This window comes from Colletes gigas, unplaced genomic scaffold (assembly GCF_013123115.1).
Source record: "Colletes gigas isolate AHSC1104 unplaced genomic scaffold, ASM1312311v1 Colletes_gigas_Sc00012, whole genome shotgun sequence".
In the NCBI taxonomy this organism is placed as follows: Eukaryota; Metazoa; Arthropoda; class Insecta; order Hymenoptera; family Colletidae; genus Colletes; species Colletes gigas.
Window position 1 is genome coordinate 7692940 of NW_025106641.1, and position 23506 is coordinate 7716445.

The 23506-nt window shown below is 41.6% G+C and overlaps 1 protein-coding gene across 1 annotated transcript in view; it reads left to right on the forward strand.

Annotated features, from left to right (window-relative positions):
- LOC122398986 (follistatin) overlaps nucleotides 1-23506 on the forward strand; it is a 63780-nt gene that overhangs the window by 38184 nt on the left and 2090 nt on the right. The window contains exon 5 of the mRNA XM_043399262.1: nucleotides 19159-19455. Coding sequence (XP_043255197.1) covers nucleotides 19159-19455 — 297 coding nt within the window. The remainder of the gene's footprint in view (nucleotides 1-19158; nucleotides 19456-23506) is intronic.

Consider the following 23506-nt stretch of genomic DNA (forward strand, 5'->3'; position numbering starts at 1 on the left):
TTTCCAGAACGATTTGAAATTTTTTAATTTTGCCGGAAAATTTCTGTACTTACTGAATTTTTTTCTCGAAAGTGGATAGGATTTCAGGGATATGTCTATTGACCAAAAATGATTGCAATCGTCCATCGCAGTTAAAAATAATTTTTTCAGAACGATTCGAAAATTTTTAATTTCGTCAAAAAATGAGTCCTTCTACTGAATTTTTTTCTCGAAAGTGGATAGGATTTCGGGGGTACGTGTATTCACCAAAAATGATTGCAATTGACTCCCGCAGCTAGAAATAATTTTTCCAGTATGAGAAGTCGTTAACGTGATAAATAATTACCAAATTTCATCCGTGAGCGATTTCCTCGCGGCTAACCAACGTTCTCTTGAACGACGCCGCGACGGTCTAATTACCGTCGGTCTTCCGGTTCGTTCGCCGGTCGCACGTTAGTCCTTCCGGCGGCGGAAGCGGCACGGACGCGAAACTAGTAGCCACGCGTGCATAGTTATCGCGAAATAATAGGAGTCGCCGAGGCGCGGAAAAGGGTTGACACGCGCGCGCGTGCACGCGAGCGTGCGCGTCGCTGCGCTCGAACGTGTGTTAGGGCGTGTCCTTGTGGCGTCCTTGCCCTCCGGTCGTTCACCGTACGCACGTACGGGCGGACGCACGCACGCACGCACGCACGCACGCTGCAGAACGCGCCCACGCAACGCGTGCACGTTTGGAACCCGGTACACGCGGTCTTTTACGTTTACGACACTTACGGGCCCTCGCCCTCCCCCTCTCCTCCGAGCCGCTTCGACTAAAAATAACTCCCGGCCCGAGGAATTCGGCGTGCATCGATCAGCATTTCGCCGCCGTCCTCGCGAAAATATAATGGAATTTTATCGGACGTCCTTGGCGGGGAAATGGCCCCGAAAAACCTGGCCCACCCTTGTCTACGCTTTTCCTACCAACTTTACATTTTTTCTCCCGAATATTTTTCAAATCGAAGGGATTACCTTTTTAGGGGTATTTAAAGTTTACAATCCGTGGTCTCGATCAGTTGTCATTTATTAGCGTAAATATAAGATGGAGCTATACTCGACGATATTTTGGTACTGATATCAAGCGAAATCGGAATGATTTAATTTACAATTTTATTTTTTTTCAACGAAAATATTGATATTTTTCGAGTAATCTAAAAGATGCAAGTAGTATTTATTAGTATAATCAGGCATGCTCGGTCGATCGTGTTGCGTTATTTGGTAGACTTTTCCATCGATTATTTGTATTTCGACGTGACCCAGAGAAATTACATTTGCAACCTCAAACGTGTCAAAGATAAATATCCAACTCCGACAAATACGTAAAATAATATTTTCTCTTCGTTTATACACACTGGGCGAAGTCAGCATTTTCAAGCATACGAGTATCATAACATTGGAAATCCAAAGTTCTTTAATCGGTTAACTCCTTGATTACCTCGATTTCTAAAAAATTGCTCGCTTGGTGGAATGTAAATAATCTCGTTAAAATTTTTACAGGGAATTTATTTTATGAGGAATTACAAACAAATGGGTTGTATAACTTGACGATCGAAACGTGGTAATAAATTTTTATTAATGCTCAGGAATTACTCGAAAAAGATTTTGACAGAAAATTTGAATTTCCATCTACATAGTTCTTTCAGGATACTCCATTATTTTATTTCATTGTCACTTCATTGTGAGAGGATCCTTATTGCACCGATACACGATGTCCACTTTTGATGATCCTTTTAAATAGCCAAGAATACGTTTGCTCCTGCTTGTTGGAATCGTTGAAGTAGTCTCAGCTCCCGCGTCTTCATCGCGATGTGATACCTGTGGTTTTTTACCAACGGTGTAGAGACTGGTTTACAGTTGGTCATCTGGAACCGTTCGAGGATTTCCTCTACGAGGAATATCCCTTTCAGTAAATGAAGCACCTTTTCCCAGGTCCTTCACTCAGAAACACCTCGTCAGTCCAGTCTTGAGAGTTTTTGACGCGTGTCTTTGGAGGCTATCGATATGTCGTTGACGTATACTTCGATTTACACCGGACCAATAAAGTCTCGTGACATTTACGAGAGGTTGCACAATTAATTAAATTCTTTCGGGAGAAATCGCTCTCTCTAGAATTACCACTCGTATTTTGAAACGTCAACGTGGATCACGGAAACGTATAAATCGCCGCGAGATTGGAAAGTTTTGTTTAGAAGCACGACAAAAACGATTGTTTGAGTTTCGCGAATCCGCTGAGAGAGGTATCGAAATTTCAAGGGGTGATTGCGATGTTCCGAGAACGTGAATAAGCAGAATTACATGAGAAGTTTAATCTGCTATGACGTAACTTGTTTTGCGGATTTTTCTCTAGAAAAAGATATGACTAACATATATCGTGACTAATCTTCCGTGGGTGGAAGGTGAGAATTTAAGAAACAAACGCATTTAAATTCACAAATTCCCTATTTTTAAAGCCGCGCAACAAATTCTCAGAAGATCGAGGAGATCCTTTCGTACTCATTGTTCGTATCGAAATACAATTTTCATAAATTCGATAGGTCAAGTCCTTTTGATAGTTTTTGATCGATTAAACGTACTCGTTCGATACAAAAGATTATTCGAGGAAAGCTACCGGTTAAATTAAATTAAATAAATTATACGATCCAAGTAATGTGCTGTGAAATGAAAAGTCACAAAAATGCAGACTATATATTTATATAATTTTCTTCGACTAAAAATTCATAATGAGGAGTATTCGTTGCACGAAATAAGTGGTATGCATAGGATGAGTCGCATAATGTGACATCGTCTGTTATCTTCGATAGGAGGCTGTGGATCGACATTTTTTTTTTAACGCGTGTGACATGGTTCGGAAAGACCTTTATTACGGTACCATTAAATATTTTTAAAGTTCTCAATCTAACTTTCAATTTCTTTAAGTACATCCTCCGCTGTTACTTTTGTTTATCGTTTAGGAGGCATCGAGGTATATTTAAGGAGCTTAATAAACAAAATTATTTCCATCAGACGTAACAAGATGTTAACAGTCTTGTACTATTTTCTAAGTAACACGTATGATTATCGAGGGAATAACGTGTATCATCGGTGCCAGTAACGAGGAAAAACTGGAAATGCTTCTCACTTATGGAGAAGGCAAGTATAATGCTGTAATAACAGCTCCGCGTCGAACAATTTCCTGATAAAAATCATCTGTCCCGCCGCAACACCTTCGATCGGTTAGTTAAATCTTTTTTGAAAACCGGTAATGCAGAATACTTAACGGACGACATTTTGAACACATGCTGGGAATCAGTGTGCTCGATATGTAACATTAAAGATATTCTACACTACTACTTAGTTCGTACAAATTCACTTTTTTTGTACGAACATTTTGTCATTTCTTTTTTTTTTCTTTCAAACGAAACCAAATGTTTTTTATTCGACTCGATATTCATACGAAAGCGTACACTGTCGGAGCATAATTTGCGGTAATTAAGTATAAAACGATCCCCAGTAATTTTGGTGCTCCACGGTTTTATATGTCGAAGCATCGTTTTATTTTAATAGGCCTAAGCGAGGAAATCTTGTATGGCCGGTTCTAGTTCTTGAAATAGCTACGTGATCTTGTCTGTTCACATTCTATTTAGTGTTTAAGCCTTTTGATTTCTTCTTGCAGTGTTGTATTTCTGTCTCGAAAAAGGACGAGTTTCGCTCGAATGCTCTGATGAAGTGAAGGTTATCTGTCACGAACTGTGTCAATTTGTGGAAACCCCAATGCAAGAGGTCACGATTCTGTATGTGCAATCATTATTACAGTTTTTGTGATTTTTTTACATTTTCCGAGTTTGCCAATTTTTATCCAATTCTTTCGAATGGTTCATCCTATGATCAATCGTGCACTTTTAAAATAAATAGGAAACGTAACGATAGCTCGATAAAGGCTGCAAGCTCGACTTCCCACATTTGTGTATTTTATTTTTCGAATCTGTGCCATCGACGATCGAAAGAAAGTCCCGCAGGAAGCCTAGGCGCGTCCATCGATTCGAGAACCGCGGCGTTCGATCGATCCGCGAATTACAAAGGATCTAGACGGCTTCTTAAGTTACAAACGGGTCGGAGACTTATTTTCATTCCCCGTTTCGATAACACGCCGCGGTCTTTCCGATTTCGGCGACCCGCTCGCGGGCCAGCGTTGCCGCGATGGAACGTTACGACCATCTAAATCGGGAGCTCGCGGAACAACAAACTACATACTCCCATCCCGTTTCGTGCAGCGATGGTTTAACGCGCGACGATTCGACGAATCCTCGAGATCGAGACGGGAAAGAAAACACGATCCCCTTTGGACCGCGATGGACCCGACGATCGCTACAATTCGAAACGAAACTCGCGGACGCTGGATCCAAGTTGAACTTCGCGCGGATCTTTGCTCTTCAGACAAAAAAAAAAACAATTAGTAACGTTCGAACGTGTGTCCCTCGAAACCATATGAGGTGAGACACATTTAAAGTAAAAAACAGTGAAAGATTTCTAATCTGACTACAAAGTTGCGAAGCTCATTTATGCGGCGCCATTGCCTTACTGCACGTAACTCCATACACGATATATACATATGAATAGTTTTTGTTATGTATGTATAGTAAACAAGTGTACATTTAATAACGATAGCGTGGCAAGTGTGGATGTTGTATTTAAATATAAAATAGATACAGGTTTCTAATCTATACAACCACTTTCTGTGGATCCGTTGCATTGGCGTGGAAAGAAACTTTGCAACTACGATCCCCTATAGAAAATAAAGTTTTAACCGTGTGTGACTGTAGATCAATTTCTGTTCCGAATATCGTGCCAAAAATTGTCGAGCTTCTCTGGCGACGAATAGTACGAATTCATCAGAGTCCCATTTCCGTCGGTGCTGATCTTGAAACATTTTGCACCCAATATCTTGCACGCTCGACGTCGGTTGCCAAGTCGATACAATTCACATCTACTTCAAGGATCCTCTGGTACTGTCGATTGTAACGTTTTACCAACTAAGTTGCATTCCGTGGACCTGGCGTTATCTACTTTGTTGCATACGAATTGTCAAAATTAACAACTCGTTCCGTAAACCAGTTGCAGTGGCTTCCTCGATGTTCCTTAACGTACGCGTCTCGTTTCTTTGGCATTGCAAATTGAAAGCACTTAGCAAGGTAACATCACGAGTAAAGTTTAGACGTTAAAGAAAGTAAATCTAACGAGGTTACGGAAATAAATTCCACAACGTTTTCCTGGAGGAACATTTCGCGAGATTGACTTTTGGCTATCGTTTCGATCGTGATGGAAGGATGTGGGGATGTCCCAAAATTTGGGAAAACTGTTCCGGGCAGGAGACGAGCCATCTTTCATCCCCCCGATGCCGTCTCTGGCGGACTTGATCTTTTATTCTCGAAACGACTTCCGTGATCCGGCTTGGCGGAGACAAAAGGCGACTCTATCGCCGGGATGCAAACAACACAGAGTCGAGCGGTCCGTTTCGCGATTCTATCTGCAGAACCATTCCGCCTTCTTCTCCATCCTCCTCCTCGTCCTCCTTCACCTCGTCTTCGACGCGACTCACCTCTACTTCGGGGGAACAGGTGGGTCGCACGAGGTCAGACGTTTACCCGTCTGAGAAGAGGGTAGAGAGGAGACCGGTAAATGCAAAGAAGGTTGAGTACCTCGCACGAGAAGGCCTCGTGGCACGACTGCACGAGGTATGCCATACGTACCGTCTTTTTCGACTGTCCGCCGGTGTGAGAGAGACGACGACACGCGGACGGAGAAAGAAAACGTCGACGACCGGGGAACCAGAAGGGAGTCCTCTATATATGCAGGGAGGAAAAAGAAGGAAGAGAAATATGGGGGAGACGGTCGGACGAGGAGGAACGAGGAGACGATGGCGAACGGGAGGAAGACGGAGGGCCACGTGAACGAGAGAGAAATAAGGTTTATCCGAGATACCGCGCGCGAGAGATTTTGCAGAAGGCCTTTCGCGAAAGGTGGATGCGCCACGCACCCCGCTCGTTTCGATAGGGAAAATATGGATAAGGCCGTAGAATCCGGAAACGAAACCGATTTATTTTCCGTGGTTGGACGTGATAGCAAACGCTGGGAGCAGCTTGCTTATCGGAACGCAAAGTTACGATGGCCGGCGAGATTCAAACGTTAAAATAGATATCTTTACGCGGCTGATAATGGACGGATGAGAAATGCTTGTTTTGCTCTTCGATTACTGCGCGGGCCGATAAATACCCACGCGTGTAATTTGCTTCGGATTAAGAGCAACGAGAAACGCGGTGGAAATAAAAATAATTGTGTAAAACGACTGCACGAAGTAGAATACGTAAAATAGGTCCGACGTGCTCGAAGTTGATTTCAAATCTCCCGGGTAAAGTTTTCGAACGCTTCCACGAAGTATACACATTGTCCAGGACCCAGAGGCCCAAGAGACACCCAATCTTATATTTAAGTTCGAAATCACTGCCTCTCAATTTTAATACTAAACGTAAACCGTAGAACATGCAGTTAACTTGCCAAATACATCGAGGCAATTTTATGTTATCGTCGCTGTATAAATAAAGTAAACCTAAGATGATCACGCGGGTAATGATCGAGCGAATTCAAGGCTCGGGATCCAATTTCTCGCTCGGAGGCCAAACAATTGGGTCCGACGCGTCCGATCCATTTACCATAGAACCGTTCATCCTAATAATGTCTAGCTTCCCGACCGAAACAAGGTGGAGCAGCATCGCGCGCGAACCTCGGCCAGGCTTCACCGAGTTAACTCTCGCCCAGTGATTCCGTACAAGATTGTACCGAGATGTTCCTGTTAATCTCGCAGACAGGATGAAAGGTTGTATTCTTAGCAACAATTTCTGCACGCGAGTCGGTACAAGATCGCCGTTGATGCCCCGAGCGTGCAACGCCACGAGGATACTGTTACGCGATAGAAAATGCTGTAACTAGAAATCACGATTGTATTGAGCACGCGTGCACGTAGTGGACGGCTGATTATCCCGATATTAATTATCCAGGCACCGGGGATTGTCCGTGGTATCGATTATACGGGAATTGGATTTCTTGATTGTCGGTTATCCGGACACCCGGGGAACTGGAAACCTTGCAATTTAAGAACTTCGATTGAGCAATCGAGCACGTGTGCTGAAATTGTCATTTTCCTCGATTCGGGATTCTGAATATATCCTTGCTTTCTGCGTATTAAATTCTTGCGCGCCGTTACGTTTATAGTGATTTTATTCGATGCAGTGCGTGGCTTCGATTACGTATGCATGAATAAAATGTATTACGTACGCTGACTGAATATCTCGGATGTGGTGTTCCGTGCAAGGAACGTGACGATGACTGATAGTTTGTAATTCATAAAATAAACAATCGTCGATTTTTTCATTCGAGACTAGAACACACCTTTCAGGTTACACTTCCTTAAGGAATACATTCTCTGTTAGAACTCTCGTGTGAAAATATCTGATTTTCTACCATTTCTAGAATTTTATTTCATAAACATGTCATCAACTTGTTCTCAATCTTCCCTAAATTCCAAGAGTCGTACAGCATTAAAACGAGCGTGATTCGTAAGTTGAGCATCGACGTTCATCTTACGAATCATCAGTGTGACTGGCGAGGGGAGTCGCGCCCGTTTCTTACGACAGAGACGAATGTTGAAAGTTTCGCGAAATTTTTCGAGCTGCGAGGCTAAATGCAAATTCCCAACTTCTGCCTATCAAAGCCATTGTTGCTTCGTGTGCCTGACGTGCTCCAGGTGCCTCTCAAACGTCAAGAGCCTCCAGCCGAAACGTCAAACCGCTTCGTCGTGGCAGCCCTGGAGGCCCTTTTCGAAACTCTCTGTTTTCCCCGTCGAAAAGTCTTGGAGGCCTTTCTCGTCGGGAACCACTGTGCTCGTTGGCGCGGTGTCTGGTCACCGGCGAGCGGCGTGGCGTCAGTGCCAAACTCTTCTCTTTTTGCGAGACTTGTGCAAGATTTGCCGTCTCCGTTCCACCTTTCGAGCCCGCTGTTTTACCCGTCAGGTTGTTTTATTCCGTTTCTACTTTATTCCACCGTCTTCGTACGGTGTTCCTTGCAACCATATCAACGTTCGCGTCCGCGTCTCGACATCGCCATTCACCGGCGCATGCCTCAGGTTGAATGCTCTGTTCTTGTAGCTAGGGAGTCGAGCCTCCTCCTTTGCCCACGTTTTCTACCCTGTTCACAGCCGCTGTGCGGTCTGCTCTTCGGATAGAGGCACAATCTTTTTCCCGTCATGCGTCTGCTCAACAATGTGGTACCTTCAAAGCGAGGGTCCACTTAAAATCGTCCTTCACCTTCCTCTAACACTGTTTTAAGCTCTTGACATATTAATTAGACAATTGTACGACAACGAGGGTGCAAAAACTCGATAATTATTCGAGTTGTTCGCGTTTAAAATTTAGATTTAAGGTGAAAATCTCTCTGAAATTTACGAATCATTACTGTAGTACTGCGAATCCAGGTCACTAAGTTTCCTCATGAAAATCTAAATGCGTGTGCCCCTTGTTTGTGACCCGTTTGACCCTATTTCCAAATTACAGCCACGTTTGCGCTCCAGTAATTCTTAATCGCAAACGCGAGCTGGCGTAACTAATTTTGCTAAACTGCACACAATGTTCGGTAACTCCTTTTTATTGAGGGGATATTGAAAGGTCAGTCTCATGTCAATTTCTTGAGTAATCAATTGAATGATCTATTGGAAGAAGACCCAGTTGATGTTGTGCGTCGTATATGGTTTATGCATGACGGTGCAGGGCCACGTTTCAGCCGAGTAGCCGGATAGTACTCGAACGAACGATTTTCTAACTGATGTATAGGTCGCGCAGAACCCATTGCCTGGCTCGCTCGGTCGCCAAATCTAAATTGGATTTTTATTCTTTCGGGATTACTTAAAATCTTTATTCAACGTCCACTGCTAGCGTTGAAATATCTCGACGACGCATGCGGGAAGGTTGTCAATGAATTCCGCCAGGTACGTGGGATATTTTAAAGATTGCAGTAAACGAAACGGGGTACTCGAGCCAGCGCATCTGGACGATTCGTTTATGTTCAAAGATAGGAATGAATATTTAGGGCAGAAGCGTCAAGAACACCCCAAGGTCAATTGAAACGACATATTTCTGTTATTCACTCATCTTTACTTTACTTGGGTGTGAGAAAAATAGATTATAAAATTCACAATTTGAAGGGTTGGAAAAGATCATTGCATGGTTACTAGTGACCAACACTCTTTCTCCTGCAAGGTTAAAACTCAGACAATTACCAACCCTTAAGGTACTTAAATGGCCCTATCTTGCTTCCAAGTACACGATCCTTAAAATGAACTCGTGATTCGTAAGTTGAACGCGTCAACTCTGGGTAGATGTTCATTTTACGAATCATTGCTGTAAATTTGCTCGCAAGGATCGTTTCTTTTGGGTGTTTCTTTCCAAAGGGAGTCTCCTTTTTATCAGAGAACGAGGGATCGTTTCTGGGACTCGAATTACCCAGGCTGGCCTCGCGAATTTACTGTTGTAACGTCGGCTGTTCTGGTTGGCCCCTCGCCGCACCCTTTCTCTTCGACCTTCCTCGTCGTCGTTCGTCCTCGTGCTGCTCAATACTGTAAACAACCGGCAAAGAAAACCTTTGCCCGTATGCAAACCGTGCACGTCGGTCCGTGACTGCGTTTTACATATCGTGGTGGTAACGGGCCGATGGGAGCTGCACTCGACCGCGTCTACCGCGAAATCGCCGAGGCCCTGGCGATTTCTAGAGCCTCCGAACGCGGACGCGAGACCACGGTATCCGCAATGCTCGCGAGAGAACCGCCGTCGTTCTTGAATATTCCGATCGGGTAACTGTACACGCGCCTCCCTTTTCCGCAGAGCAGGAAAATTACGAGTAAAGGCGTGTAAACTCACTGCGTGCGCTCTCCAACGACCATCGGGCGACCGGAGTCTGATCACGAATTGGATCCTCCTCCGTGCTACGATCGCGCATAAATCCAACTTGGACGATGGTCTTCTCAATTTTCGAATCCTTTTACACACTAACATTGTCACATTTTGCGAGGATTCATTCACAAACCATTGGAAATCCAATCGAATTATAATTTTGAAATCGTTGTTCGCGCCATCTTGAAATTAAATGTAAAAATTCGATGTGTAGTGTCTACTGTCTATGTATTTTGATCGATTCTTGTCTAAAAAATAAAGTTTACACGGTTAAGAGCTGAGTTTTATAACGATGCATTGAATTAAGAGTATGATAATGCAAACGTCGTGTGGTAATATTAATCGAGTCCTTTCTGCAAACATTCCAATCCACAGCTGCTGTTATGGCACAATTCCGATGCAGTTTTCTGATTCTTTTGAATAATTACGATGTTATTTACGTTTTCGATGCTCCATATAGATTAGACTCGCTGCACGATTATTCATAGGAAAGGTTGAATTCAATCATTCGAACAATTAGAAACAATTGCATTCAGCTTGGATCGCAGCAGATATTTCTTTGTTTTCAAATAATTTTTTCCTTTGAATGTACCTCGATGTGCACACGCATATTAAAAGAAAGAAATGTTTTTTGATAGTACAAATGTGAAAAGTATAAATGAGGGGCATTATAAACGTACGGTTACTATTAAAATTACATGTTATGGAGTGTAGCGTTCAACATGTTTGATCTGTCAGGGTTGTAAAGTCGAGACTTAAAAACGTACAAAACGAGCAAAATGAAACAAGAGGCAGAAACGGTATGTGATTATAAAACCAGGGAAGATCGCGTTTCGCACGCACACTGTGCATATCTTCGCTCATTGTAAGTAAATTGTTGCATACAAAATTAAAAAGATCTTGTTGTTTCGCCCCGGAAGTGCTCCGCCTCAAGCAATTATTACGTATTCGAGAATCTCCTTTTAATATACGAAATAAAACGCAGAAAAAGATTTTACACGAAAGGAGCCTCAAAGTGAGATAATTTTCGCACTGCGTGCGCCATTTGGCTCGTTTTTTGCGAATACTTTATTCAATATTTTGTACCATAATTTGTAACCTTTTATCTTTACTATCCATAAATTTCTTCGAATATTTATACGCCTCAAAATACTTATTTTTATTTTTCAAATTATACCATATACTTTCTGTGCTCTTTATTTTTCGCGAAACGTTTCAAATAATTGTTTTTCGGTGTTTAATTATGGTTCGTGAAGGATATACAAATAAAATATATTTGGGCACTTAACAATAGCAGCGGCATTCTAATCGTGTAAAAATATTACATTCTTTTAACCAAGGATAAAATTAATAAAAATAATAAAATAAATTATTTCAGTCAATTCTCGTCATCGACAAAAATGTGTAATGTGAATATCTTACCACCTGTTGCGATAATGAAATATTCACTAACCGAAATTCGTAAAAACAAAACGAATTGCAGAAATGCAATGATCAGTTTCCATTAACGTGTCTGAACGTTTACTGTTCAAGATTAAAAGCGTTGCAGACATTACACCACAATTAAGAACATCGTGAATCTGGCTCAAAAGTAACTCCCGACAAATTATCGTTGATAAGACCGTAATTGAAGATAAGTCGACTCCCGTAAACGAGAAAAGGTCGAAGATTAAAGTCGTAGGCGAGACAGGCAATTGGCAGAAAATTAACAATCGCGCCAAATAAAAATACGCTCCTCGTCGTGCAAATACACGCATCGATTTTTGGTTCTCGTGTTTTCTCGTGAAATTCCATCGGGTAAATCGCCGATGGATGTCGAAGGACGCTGGACACGAAATGCAACGAAGAGAATATCCCCCCTTTTTAGCTTTGGTTCGTTATTCCACGTTATTCCACTAAATTTTATATAGAAATGTCGATTAAAAAAATCCATAAATAAATAAATTTCTTTCGCGGTTTGCACCCTGTTAACCCCTTTCCGTGCTTTAACGAGTCTGACTCGCGATGAAGATTTTGGCCCAAACGTAAACATCACAAGCTAGGCTCGAGGAGAGCAAATGACTATCGTGATTGAGTTTCAGTTTCTATCAGTACGCCACAAGGGTTGGTCACGATTCTTCTAATCTCTGTTACAAAGCAGTTTAGCATTAAGAAGGGATTAAAGAGGCACTCGTGCTAACGGTGGTGTTCCTTTCTAGCAATTGTTATCGACGTTTCTTCGGTTCGAGAGTTCGAAGACGCTGTCTTCGGGAAAAGACAGTTCGCCAGGCGCCAAAAATGGCCACTTTTCGAGCATCGTGCTTTCAGCGAGTCGTCGGGGGCCACTCGTGCCGGGTCGAAAGGCAAAAACTCTCCTCCTCTCGAGCCGGTACAAAGAAAAAGGGGTACGGGACAGCCGAGAGGAACGGGTACACACCGAAGGACAGGGAAGTAAATAAGTAAATAAACCAGCCGGCTTAGCGAGGAGGTGTCGCGATGCAAATAATCGTCTCTCTCGAGGATTCGAGGCGCGAAAGTGCACGATGTCTGTAAATATGCACACGGTGATATGCGCCGCGGAACGTGTACGAGCTTTTCCCGGCCCCTCTCGTCTCGCCACCCCCCGTCCGACCGCGGTCCGAATTCTTTAATATTCACGGACCTCTCGTGCGCGCGGTGCCATCTTCTCTCCGCCAGCGCGGGGCGTTAAGTAATTTGCTTATTTCTTTTTACTCGCTGCTAATAGCTCCGACACACATCGACGCGGTTTTCTCGCGCGTCGATGCCGCCAGCGCGCACGGTTTTTGCACGCTTCGCTTCTGTCCCGATGACGCAAGGGACATTGTCCGTCTGCAACGCGCGTCGATAAATTACGACCGACCGGATAATGGCCCGCCGGCGAAATACGTTTCTGTCGGACGCGCCGAATAGAACCGCTTTCGAGCGACAAATTCGGGACTGCTAGGCGTCCAAATGTACCATAAAAGAATGTACCGTTTATCGGAACTAAAAAGTGTCCCGAGACTCGCGCGAGATTTAAATTTTGTACCGTTTGCGCGGTAATGCGTTGACAATGAAAAGAAAAAGGCAGCGTGACAGCTGACAGTTCAGGGTTATTAAAAATGGAGTGCTGTTCGAAGGGACAACGCGTCTTCATTGTTGAGCAATATTTTAAAAGTAATGAGTCATTTCCTGGTTTTGGTGATCGAGATTGACCGTCCATATCATACGATTTAACCCTTTTTTTTTACAAGTTCTTGATGTCAAGTTTTTCAATCACGAGGCTACTCACTCGTTGTCAAATTTTATATATTAACGTTTACACTCACGAGTTGTTGTTAGATAAATCGTTGTAAACAAGGTATAGCTGTTCGAGAACAAATATAACGCAGGTACAAGGAGCAAGAGAGAGTTCTTATTCTAGATCGTCGATCGCAGGGCTAAAAAACTGGTTCCCGCTGACGCGTCCGTTTAATGCCGTTGCTAATTAATTATATCTGGTCTTTAAGAGAGAACTCTAGCCGTAGATCCGAGCAACGGTTCTATCCATTGCTTTGTTACGACTGGTAAAACGAGTTCCGAAAAGGATGTGCTTTGATCCTCGCCACGTTCGCTTTAGACCATCAATAACGGCATCTCATTAATTACAATCGACGCGCGCGTCCGTACGGAGTGTTTCAAGGTGCACGAGGTCGCTCGATTTATCACTTATCCGGGTTAATTATGTGACAGACGTATCGGTATATTTTTTATCATCGTGCTTCTGATATAATTCCCCGTGTATAACTTTCGATAAACAGTTGTGTTCTAGAACGATGTAAAACTAATTAGAAATGAACATTCGTTTAAAAATTTTATCATTCGTAATTTGAAAAATACTTGACTGGTTGTAATAAATACTCTTGCTGGATTCTCGAATTCATTAATAAACATTTTAATAAATTTAAGGCTGAGAGATAAGCCTTTCTCTTATAAATTGAGTTAACCTTTGGCCAAGTTAGAAATGAAAAATATTTAAAATATCTAGCGGAACGTAACTTGTGAATTAAGTGCCACGTTCGAAACTCGAACGCAATTACGCGATTAGATTAATAATGGCGCGAGTATTTCGCAGCGCTCGATTTCCATTATTTTTCACCGAGACGAATGCGAATGCACGTAAAAAAAAAGAGAGCGCCAATGGTTTTGCAAAGGGATGAAAGAATTTAGGTTACAAGGAGTTAATGCCGCGAGAATGCTTTTTGCTCGAGTGGTTTTGCAGAATACGATTTTAACCCTCGAGCATGCGCACTGTTTTAAATCATACGCGATGCCCGCGTAGGCGTGTAAAGCGCACCACCGTAAATTACGCTTAATTTATGGAGCAAAACAAATAAATTTTGCCCGAAAGAATTCGTTTGGTAAGAGGCTATTACTTCTTCTTTAATTTACCCTCTTAATATTCATTGTCATTTGTTTTTTCGTGCTTCCTGGGGTGGTTTTTTTTTATCAATCTTATGTTTCCATCGTCGCGAGTAATGAATCGTCGCGATCGTATGCTATTTATAACTTGTTGGAACAACGACGAGCTGAAATACATTAAGGAAATCCAGATTAACATTGTCATTGTAATTCAAATCACGTCGATGCGTTCGATACATCGGTGCATTCGTTCGAGCGTTAATAATCGAACCGTCATGAATATTTAAAAGACATTTATTTTGTTGCTGGAAAATTTTATCAAATGCAATGTGTAAATGAAAGAATTAACAGAACAGTTTTTAATAAAAGTTGAAATTTCGTAATACCTAAAGTACTATTTTCCAAGGTAGAAAGACAAAAAATTATTCGAGAAATTAAATATCAAAGTATGACTGGATTGCGTACAGTACGCTTTGCACCATATCTAGAATAAATAAATGCTCGAATAAGACAATGAAACGCTCGAAAGACTGAGCGTAATTCTCTTTAACGAGCACGTGCCTTACGAACATATGCCCAGTCGTAAACCACAACGCTTATACGTATACGTAATGGCTAGCTGCGTGCATTCCATCTTGCGTGACCCCCGTCACACATATGAATCATAAATCATAGCCGTGTTACATCGCGGATTTGCAAACAGGCCGTACACGTCGAAGACGTCTTTCGTTCTTCTAAAATTTACGGCTCTATTGAAGCGTTACGTGTGACGAGTTGCAGTATTTACTTACTTGTTAGACGGGAAATCAATGTGATGTATTTGACGAACTCGTGACCGAGACTTGTCGATCGCGTTTGTCGCGGACAGAATTTGACTAATCGCCGGATAATAAATGATTTCATCAAACTTACATTCCACAGTTTCACTTTGATATCCAATAATAGTCAAAATCGTAAGTGTAATTACGAAATATTCAATTTTTATTAATCATTGATTATTATCGAGGAAAATAAAAAAACCTATCGTTATCCTATTTGTACCAGGTGAAAATAGTCTGGTATAATTTTAAAATCACATTGCTTTTTCCGTCCACAAGTGCAAATTTCTATCTCGTGTAAGTTACGAAATACAGAACGGCTTGGAAAGAAAGATTGAAATAATTAAGAATCGTACAGTAGTGAGGAAAGTATGTCTGAAACGTTCGATTCACAAATCAATCACCTCGGAATGATCTACGGCTTTCTGTTCTGGTAACACGAGTGACTCGTACAGTGTGTCGAGTAAGTATGCTGTCAAATGTATATATTGTATTAATGAAGTCGATCATACGAAAAGAATTTCTACGAGCCCCATGTCAGAAAATGTTTTATTCATGAGTTGTATGGTAATGTTTGATATTAAAACGCAACGTTCAAATTAGTGATAGGTGTTCCAAAGTTGTTCCTTCTGTAAAAGACACGATCTTACATTCGTCGAATAACGGTTGAGCCCCGTCGTATTTATAATAATAAATTTTTTGTTCCTGAATCGACGATGTAAGCTGTCAATTATAACCGTGTAATAAAACATTTTACGGACACGAGTTCGTGTATTTTACTGGAACAGAATGATTAATTTAGTCCATTGAATGGTATCTTGTCTATGATAGAAGACTAAAACGACTTTAAATTTGTTTACATACTTAAACGTAACGTGAATATTGACTTTAATCTTCTTTGTTTAAATCCATTATATGAAAAATGGAAAGATCTACGTGCAATGAGAAGAGATAAAATACTTTTGGCCATTATTTGTTCGAAGAATTGCGCGTCTTAATTTGTTATCTTATTAAAAAGTCTACAGTAAATAACGATGAATACGCCTGATGAGCTTCCTCGTTTTTTCTACGTCCCCGTCATTACGTAATACGAATATCGTGAATGATTCGTCTTAAATGTCCAACGCGAGGGATTGCTGCAATTTATCGTATCATTTGATACGTAATGACTAACAAACAGAATGTAATGTTATGCAACGCTGTGTACGAGGGTCATTGGTCATTCAACCTAGTGTAGCATTGATACAATATAGTTACTGATTGGACTACGGAAACATGCAAGCTGACATGATTAACTTGGTATCTATGTAGCGTGTGAAAGTACACGTGTTGCACGTTACACTCGGCGAAAGTATTAATTCAAATGTGCAGCTTTAACGATAGCACTATTTGCATAATATATACGCTACTAGAAATCATAAATTATAACAATTTCTTATTAAACAATTGCCTTAAAAAATTGGGAACGTCAAGATCCAAACAGCATCGAAATTAAAAAATGTTATTATTTTTGGAGTTAGAAAATATTCCGAACGAACGATAGGAAAGAAATTATGAGAATAGAAATGTGTGCAATTTTTAGCGCTGGTCTAAACATCTTAACGTAAGAGAAAGCTGTATAATCTTCTATTTATACTCGAATGAAGATAGAACTTTCTTTGCACACACGTGTGTAATTTGCACGTCAGCAAAATGTTTGTCAAATTGTACAACAGATAATGGCTATTCGATTCTTCCTTAAAGTTAATTTTTCGATAACATTTTGCTTAAATATTTCATATAAAATTTAAAATACTGCTATTTGGTAATTCGATTTCGTATAACTTGTGTATCAACACAAATTTAATCTGGTATATGACGAAAATTTGACGAGGGATGTATTCGATCCATATCTACACGCAATCTTCTAACAAAGATGTAACGCTGTATTCTCATTAGTATAATGCTCTCCATACTACAATTTGCGTAATGTGTCTTAATAAATTCAATTGCTCCGGCTAAGCAGATGTCTCTCGGTGTGTAATAACGTAACGCTGGTCCGTATAACAAGCAGTGAGATCAAGCATCGAGCGGTCTTCCATATTATAAAAGTACGTGCGTGGTCTAAGCATCGTGTCTAACAACAGGGATCGCATTACGGAGCGTGAATCACTTAATATTAATCTAGTAGAGCCGCGTAGCGCGACGAAGACTACAACTACAACCGCTAGGAACCCTAACGCAAACTTACGCCCGCCATTACGCGTATCGGACGTCCAGCCAACAAACAAATATACCTTTGACGACGCTCGATAAACTAAAAACGCGTCGTTAAACGTTTAACCGCGGCGCACGGTGCACGAATCGTTTACAAAACGAAAGCTCGACGCTTTGACGGTCGCGCGTTTCGCGCGAAAGCATCCAAACAGTTCGCGCCAGCGCGAGACGTTTAAACTCCATTTTACGATTTAGATCCGTGCTTGTAAAATTTAATAATACGTAAACGGGGGACGTACGAGCTTGTGTATTCAGGGTCAGCATTCACTCTTCGCTCTATTTTGCTCAAATAAATTTTCTAAAATTAGGTGCTTCATCAAAGGACACGTTAAACGCTTTATTGGTTGTACAACAATTTTTAAACGAGAGTTTCTGCTCGTCTTTTGTTTTAAATTAATTTTAAGGGCATGTTGTTAGGGGGACCAAGAGAGTCAATTTAAAAATATTTCCAATGAGAGTCTCTGTCGATTGTCTTTTATTTGAAATTAATCTTTTCCCCCCATTTTGAGGACACGTTGGTTCCGGGCTTGTCAGTGGTAACTCGTGCGAGATATCCGGATAATGAAGTTTGCAGCCGTGAATGAAACTTGAAAACAGACGTCACTCGTTTGGCAGAGGGTATCAATATTCGTGCGGTTACTTCATTCTTCCATTGAAGGCTACGTGAAGTCGGTACGAGAAACGCGAAGTCAGGTTCGCTCGGTGTACCAGACGCGCCGCTGCAACTCTGAATGAATTAGCCTCACCGCGGAAAAACGAGCGCGAAGCGTCACGAATGTAAATTCATCGTCTGCGTGGCATAGCGGGGAACGCGTGCGTTATATAATAACGAATGGTAATGAAAGGCAGCGACTATATGGCGGGGTAGAAGGCTACTGTGACGAGGCAGAAACGAAGAGACAGGTTCAATCGTCGAATTAGACGCGCTCTATCTTCGTCCGCTCGGTAGTTTCGTACGGTGACTCGTTCGCAGACGCGATTACTGCAATAATATGTCGTTACACCTACTTGGGTCAATGGCCCACTTCTCACGGAGGGGGCAGGGATCGCGTAATGTATTGCTCATTTTTCATTCGGCCGGTACGCGACCCGATGAAACGTTACGCAATTCGTGCTACGGTCATCCACGCGGGGATAAATAATCAACCGCGGTTACAACCTGAACAGAAATTCACGCACCCCCATTTCAGGATAGTTTCTTTCAATTTTAGAACGCAGTGTTCCTCGAGAAATTCAGCTACGACATTCTTTAGAGACAATATTGAGTAGAGAAATATTTACGAGAATGATAGACAGAGATACCAGTTTGTAAATTTGGTTCGTTTTCATAAGTGTCGTTGATGAAGAAACGTCGAACGATGGTCCCTCCAGAAAATCTGGTTCGTTTGCGTAAGTGTAATGTATCTTTCCAGGAACATTTAATAGATCAATAAACGTCGGACGTAAAGTTATACAAGACTCGTAGTTAAACGATGCTAATTGCTTCGCGAAAGATTAAAAAATAAGTCCTCGATTACGATCGAAATAATTTTAGAATATAACGCAGTTTAAGCTGTGGACAATATTATAATTTCTTATTTAACAATTCTTAACGACGAGAGAAAACTCTTACTGAGAAACCCAGATCTGAAGTAGACGCGTGTGTAAAAATGGAAGGATGATTCGATCGTACGAAACAGGTGTTAACCACGTGGAATCGATTTTTTTCTTTATAGAGAACGCAGACTGTACTACGATTCGTTGTCGCGAGGGGCAGACGTGTCTGTCGGAGATGAAGTCGGGCCGACCACGTTGCGTGACCTGTACCTATCGTTGTCCCCGGAAGCGGGAGCGCGTCCGGAACCGGACACACCGTGATCGAGATCCATCGGCGACCATGTTGTGCGCCACCAACAATATCACCTATCCCAGTTGGTGTCACATCGTCAAGGACGCCTGCGTTACCGGCTTCGTCCTCGAGACGCGACACGCCGGCCCCTGCAACGCCTACGACACCTCTCCTCTTTACATTGGTAAGTCCTCGACACGCGATTACCTAGATACTCTCGTAGTCAATGAATGCTGTTCGTTGTCGGCGAAACCGTTGAATAAATAAGGTGCATAAGTTCGACCATTCGCGCGCGCCATCGGTTTATCGAACGAACCCCATCCTCCCTCGACCACTAGCGATCTCGTTTTCAGGCTAAAAATCACCGGGAAATTTTATTTCTTGGAATTAGCCTCGACTAACATGGCGAAGAAAAATGTTAAGATAAAGGAATAATAGTTTCGATCAGAGGGTCAACTTTGGCTCCATGCTAGGAGATGGCCACGATTCTTATAAAAGATGAACTTTGTTTCAATTCTCAACGAATTACAGACTGCACTTAATATACAGAAATATATAAGAAATATGTTTAGGAGGCAACCCTTTAATAAGAATGTTAAATGTGTACGATAAATCGCACGATGAAAATTATTTCCACGAATGTTTCATAAACGGAGATATTCTTTTATGTGTCTTTAACAAGAATAAAACTATATGGAAAGCATCCTTTTCATATGGATAGACGCGAGAAATATTGCTCTATAAAGTTTATGCCCGCGTGTGAAGTATTCTAGAGATAGATTCAGGACTCGAGGACGACAAAAAATAGTTAGATAAACATGTCAGATATAATCCTGTTTAGAAGTTGCAGCCTTTCAGGCGAGTCCTGTTCTATGCTTCAACAATTCGTCTAGGAAACGAAGATAGCGACTTTGGATCTTATTTATCTGCGGGACGCGACAGCTAGTGCAGGATTTTACTGATCTTTGAACAGTTTCCTTGTTGTAAAGATCTTTGTCTCTTATAATATTCGCGTTGGAATGCTTTCGACGCTATCATCTGCGTTCAAATTAAAAGTCGTTATATATCTAACCATTCACATAACGCATATGCAAAATATCTTCAACATATCGAACCCCTCAAATTGTCCACGAAAGCGAGACTTTGTTTCTGGACAATTGGAAACATATCCGCAATTTGTCATTGATTTCCACAGCTTAGTTAAAATTTATATAAAAATCAATTTTGAAGCAATGTGTGTATCTTCACGAATATTTTAAGCTATAATAGCCCATCGTTTATAGATATTAGTCTTTTTATTTTTGTCCATTGCACGAAACACTGTGCGTCAACTATCCAGAGACTCGTGTTATCGTTTATAAACCTCGTCTGAGAAAAGAGTCTGACCGTTTTCGATAGCAAACCCAACGTTCACCCCCTCCTGGAACAATAACAGCGTGTCGGTGGACGCTTCCATTTCGATTCGATCTCGCGTTTAGCGCGGAATCGACGAGGTTCGAGGGCCCGCGGAGCGTTTCCCATGCGGTGATAAAGCGGAATACGCCGTCTGGTCATTTATCTTTTTCTTTCGGAGGCGTGGACCATTCATGGAGCCGTCCGCGGAGCGAGCGATCGTCGTAATCCAGCGTGGAATTCGCCTTGTTCGAGTCGCCTCTGAGAATATACGCGCCCACGCGGTCGCTTGTCTCGACCGTTAAACACAGTCAATCGCGAAAACTCGCCGGAGAACTAGCCGTGGAATTCTAGAGTTCCGCTTGCGGGTCGTTTCTCGCCGCGTACAATCTCATTTCTCATACGCTTCCTACCATTGTCGCGTTTCGACGGCCATGGGAACGTCCGGGGACTTAACGAATTTGCTGAAACGCGTCGCGTACCACTCGCCACGTTCCCCCGGGCGTTATACCGCGGACGCCATCGAGCGTTTTATACCAGTTGGACACCCGGCTGGACGAGGGTGGAAGCATGCTCGCGAATACGCTACCGCGCATAAATACCTGCACGCCTCGCTCGCAAACGCGTCACAAATTTTTTCTTTTTTTTCTTTTCACCAACGTATTGTTCAGTGTTTTCGTACGACGTTTGCTTGAAATAATTTCGCGGTTGTTTCATATATAAGTGGGTGTCTTGATCATACACCGTGGAAAGATTAAGAAGCGAATTTATCGAGTCAATCCAGTACATTCCTCCCCTTTAAGGTTTGAAAAAACATCTTTATACTTGATTTTTTTATGTATCAGTACTAAGTATGTGTATGAGTGGGTGTCCCAACTGTGGAAAGATTAAAAAACACCTTTGTGCTTTTACTTAAAAAAAAGGGGTAAATATTTTTGAAAAATTAAATAGAATTCTTCGATACGAGAATAGAATAATTTTAGGGAGTGTTTCATCGCGTTAAAAAAATATAGATCCGCGTGCTAAGACTTTCTTTTGTCCGGCTCAGCGCGTTTGTATAGACGTAGAAACCTGTTGCATGTCGCGCAGAAATAGGAAGCTTTATGCATCGATTTATAGCACTCTAAATTAACCATTTTCCTACTAAGTTTACAGTCCCCGTTGATCTCAACGTATACAACGGGAATAGAATTTATGGGAACCGCTAGAGCGTTTTACTTGCCACGTATATTTACGCTAACACCGGAGCTATGCTAATTTTTACTTTTCCTGACACGGAAAATCTATTCAGGTTGTCTCTAGAAAATTTTCGATGAAACGTACGATATATTCCGCATATATTTTCGATAACCGTCGTCTCGGACAATAATACGCAGAATGCGTGCCTTTCTCTGAATTATAATGGGTCCGAACGCGATCGAGCGCGAGATCCTTTTATGCTGCAAAGCGCGCGTGTATCGTAATTACATCAGGAAACGATACAATGACAGTTCACTGTTACGCGAATTATAAAAGAGATTGTAACACGTTCCCGAACAGAAGCTTTTGAATAGTTTTATTGTCTATACGCAGTAAACCATAAAGACTGAGTAACGGTGAAACATTTGCGTTTGCGCTAAACCCGTGTACAGATAAATTGAATTCTGCAACGGGCATTTAATATTATCATTTATATTCAAGACGCGCGATATAGGTTCTTTCGATAATAAATAATATATTACACGGACGGCATTTATAATCTCCGGGCCCGCGATAAAATTAAGAAACACGTGTATCACGGTTTACACGAACAGATATTAATAATTTCCTTACTCCTTCTTTATCGCTGCAAATTGAAAACTCGATCATCATCTTGTAAGTACTAATAGGCGCGTTTAAAACACGGCGAAATTAAAATCGAGAAGAAAAACAAATTGGCAAGTTCATGATTTATATAGTGAAGTTTAAACGTGTATATTGTTCGTGTGCTACCTACACGATATTAAATGTTATAAATTACCGACGAGCACGTGTACAACGAGACGAATTCGAAATTGAATTATGGAGAATAAATCTGTTTAAAGTAGTCGTGAAAAAGTAAATATTGAATCTCGAGCGTCACTCGATTTTCAATTAAGATAAAAGCATCAGTAGTGAGCACCATTAAGGAAGTTTCTCTCCGCGTAAAGTACTATGTTTCATTGCTTCTTGTTGGACTGCCATATCAAATCGCTAGAATAGATAGAATGATTTTCTCCCTGAATGATAATAGAAAAATCAGTGTACTATTTTTTCCTCGCGTTATAACACGAGAAGATAGAGTATTTCATGGCGTATGCACAAACAGTATCTTTTCACGGGTGATGGAGAATCTGGCTGGCGCTCACTCCAGTCACGTTTCAACGTCCTAATTTATTTACGCGCGCGTTGTGACTACAAATCTAGCCCTCATCAGCGCAAAGTAAAGAAATATCCTACGAGAGCATACAGTAATTCACAGAACACGCGTGCACAAGAAAAGAAACGTATTTTCTCAAAAGGAGAAATTAAGACCGTGAAATTAATTAACTTTGTGATCTATGGATGGCTTCCGAGCTCGAGTTTCAACGAGATTCATGAAATCACGCCCGGTTTTCTGCGACTCTCGTCAACGACCACACGCTGACTAACCAGATCATGCACTTCTATCCTTAATTCCCATGTATCCTCTAAATTGTAATTATTCAACTTCGTTTGCAATTCCAATCGAGCGACTCATTCGAATACTTAATTTTCGGATACGATTACATGGTTTAGGTGGAACGTAAAATCAGTTAATTATTGTAAATAGGAATGGAGGGTCCTCGAGGATTTTTAAATTAAAC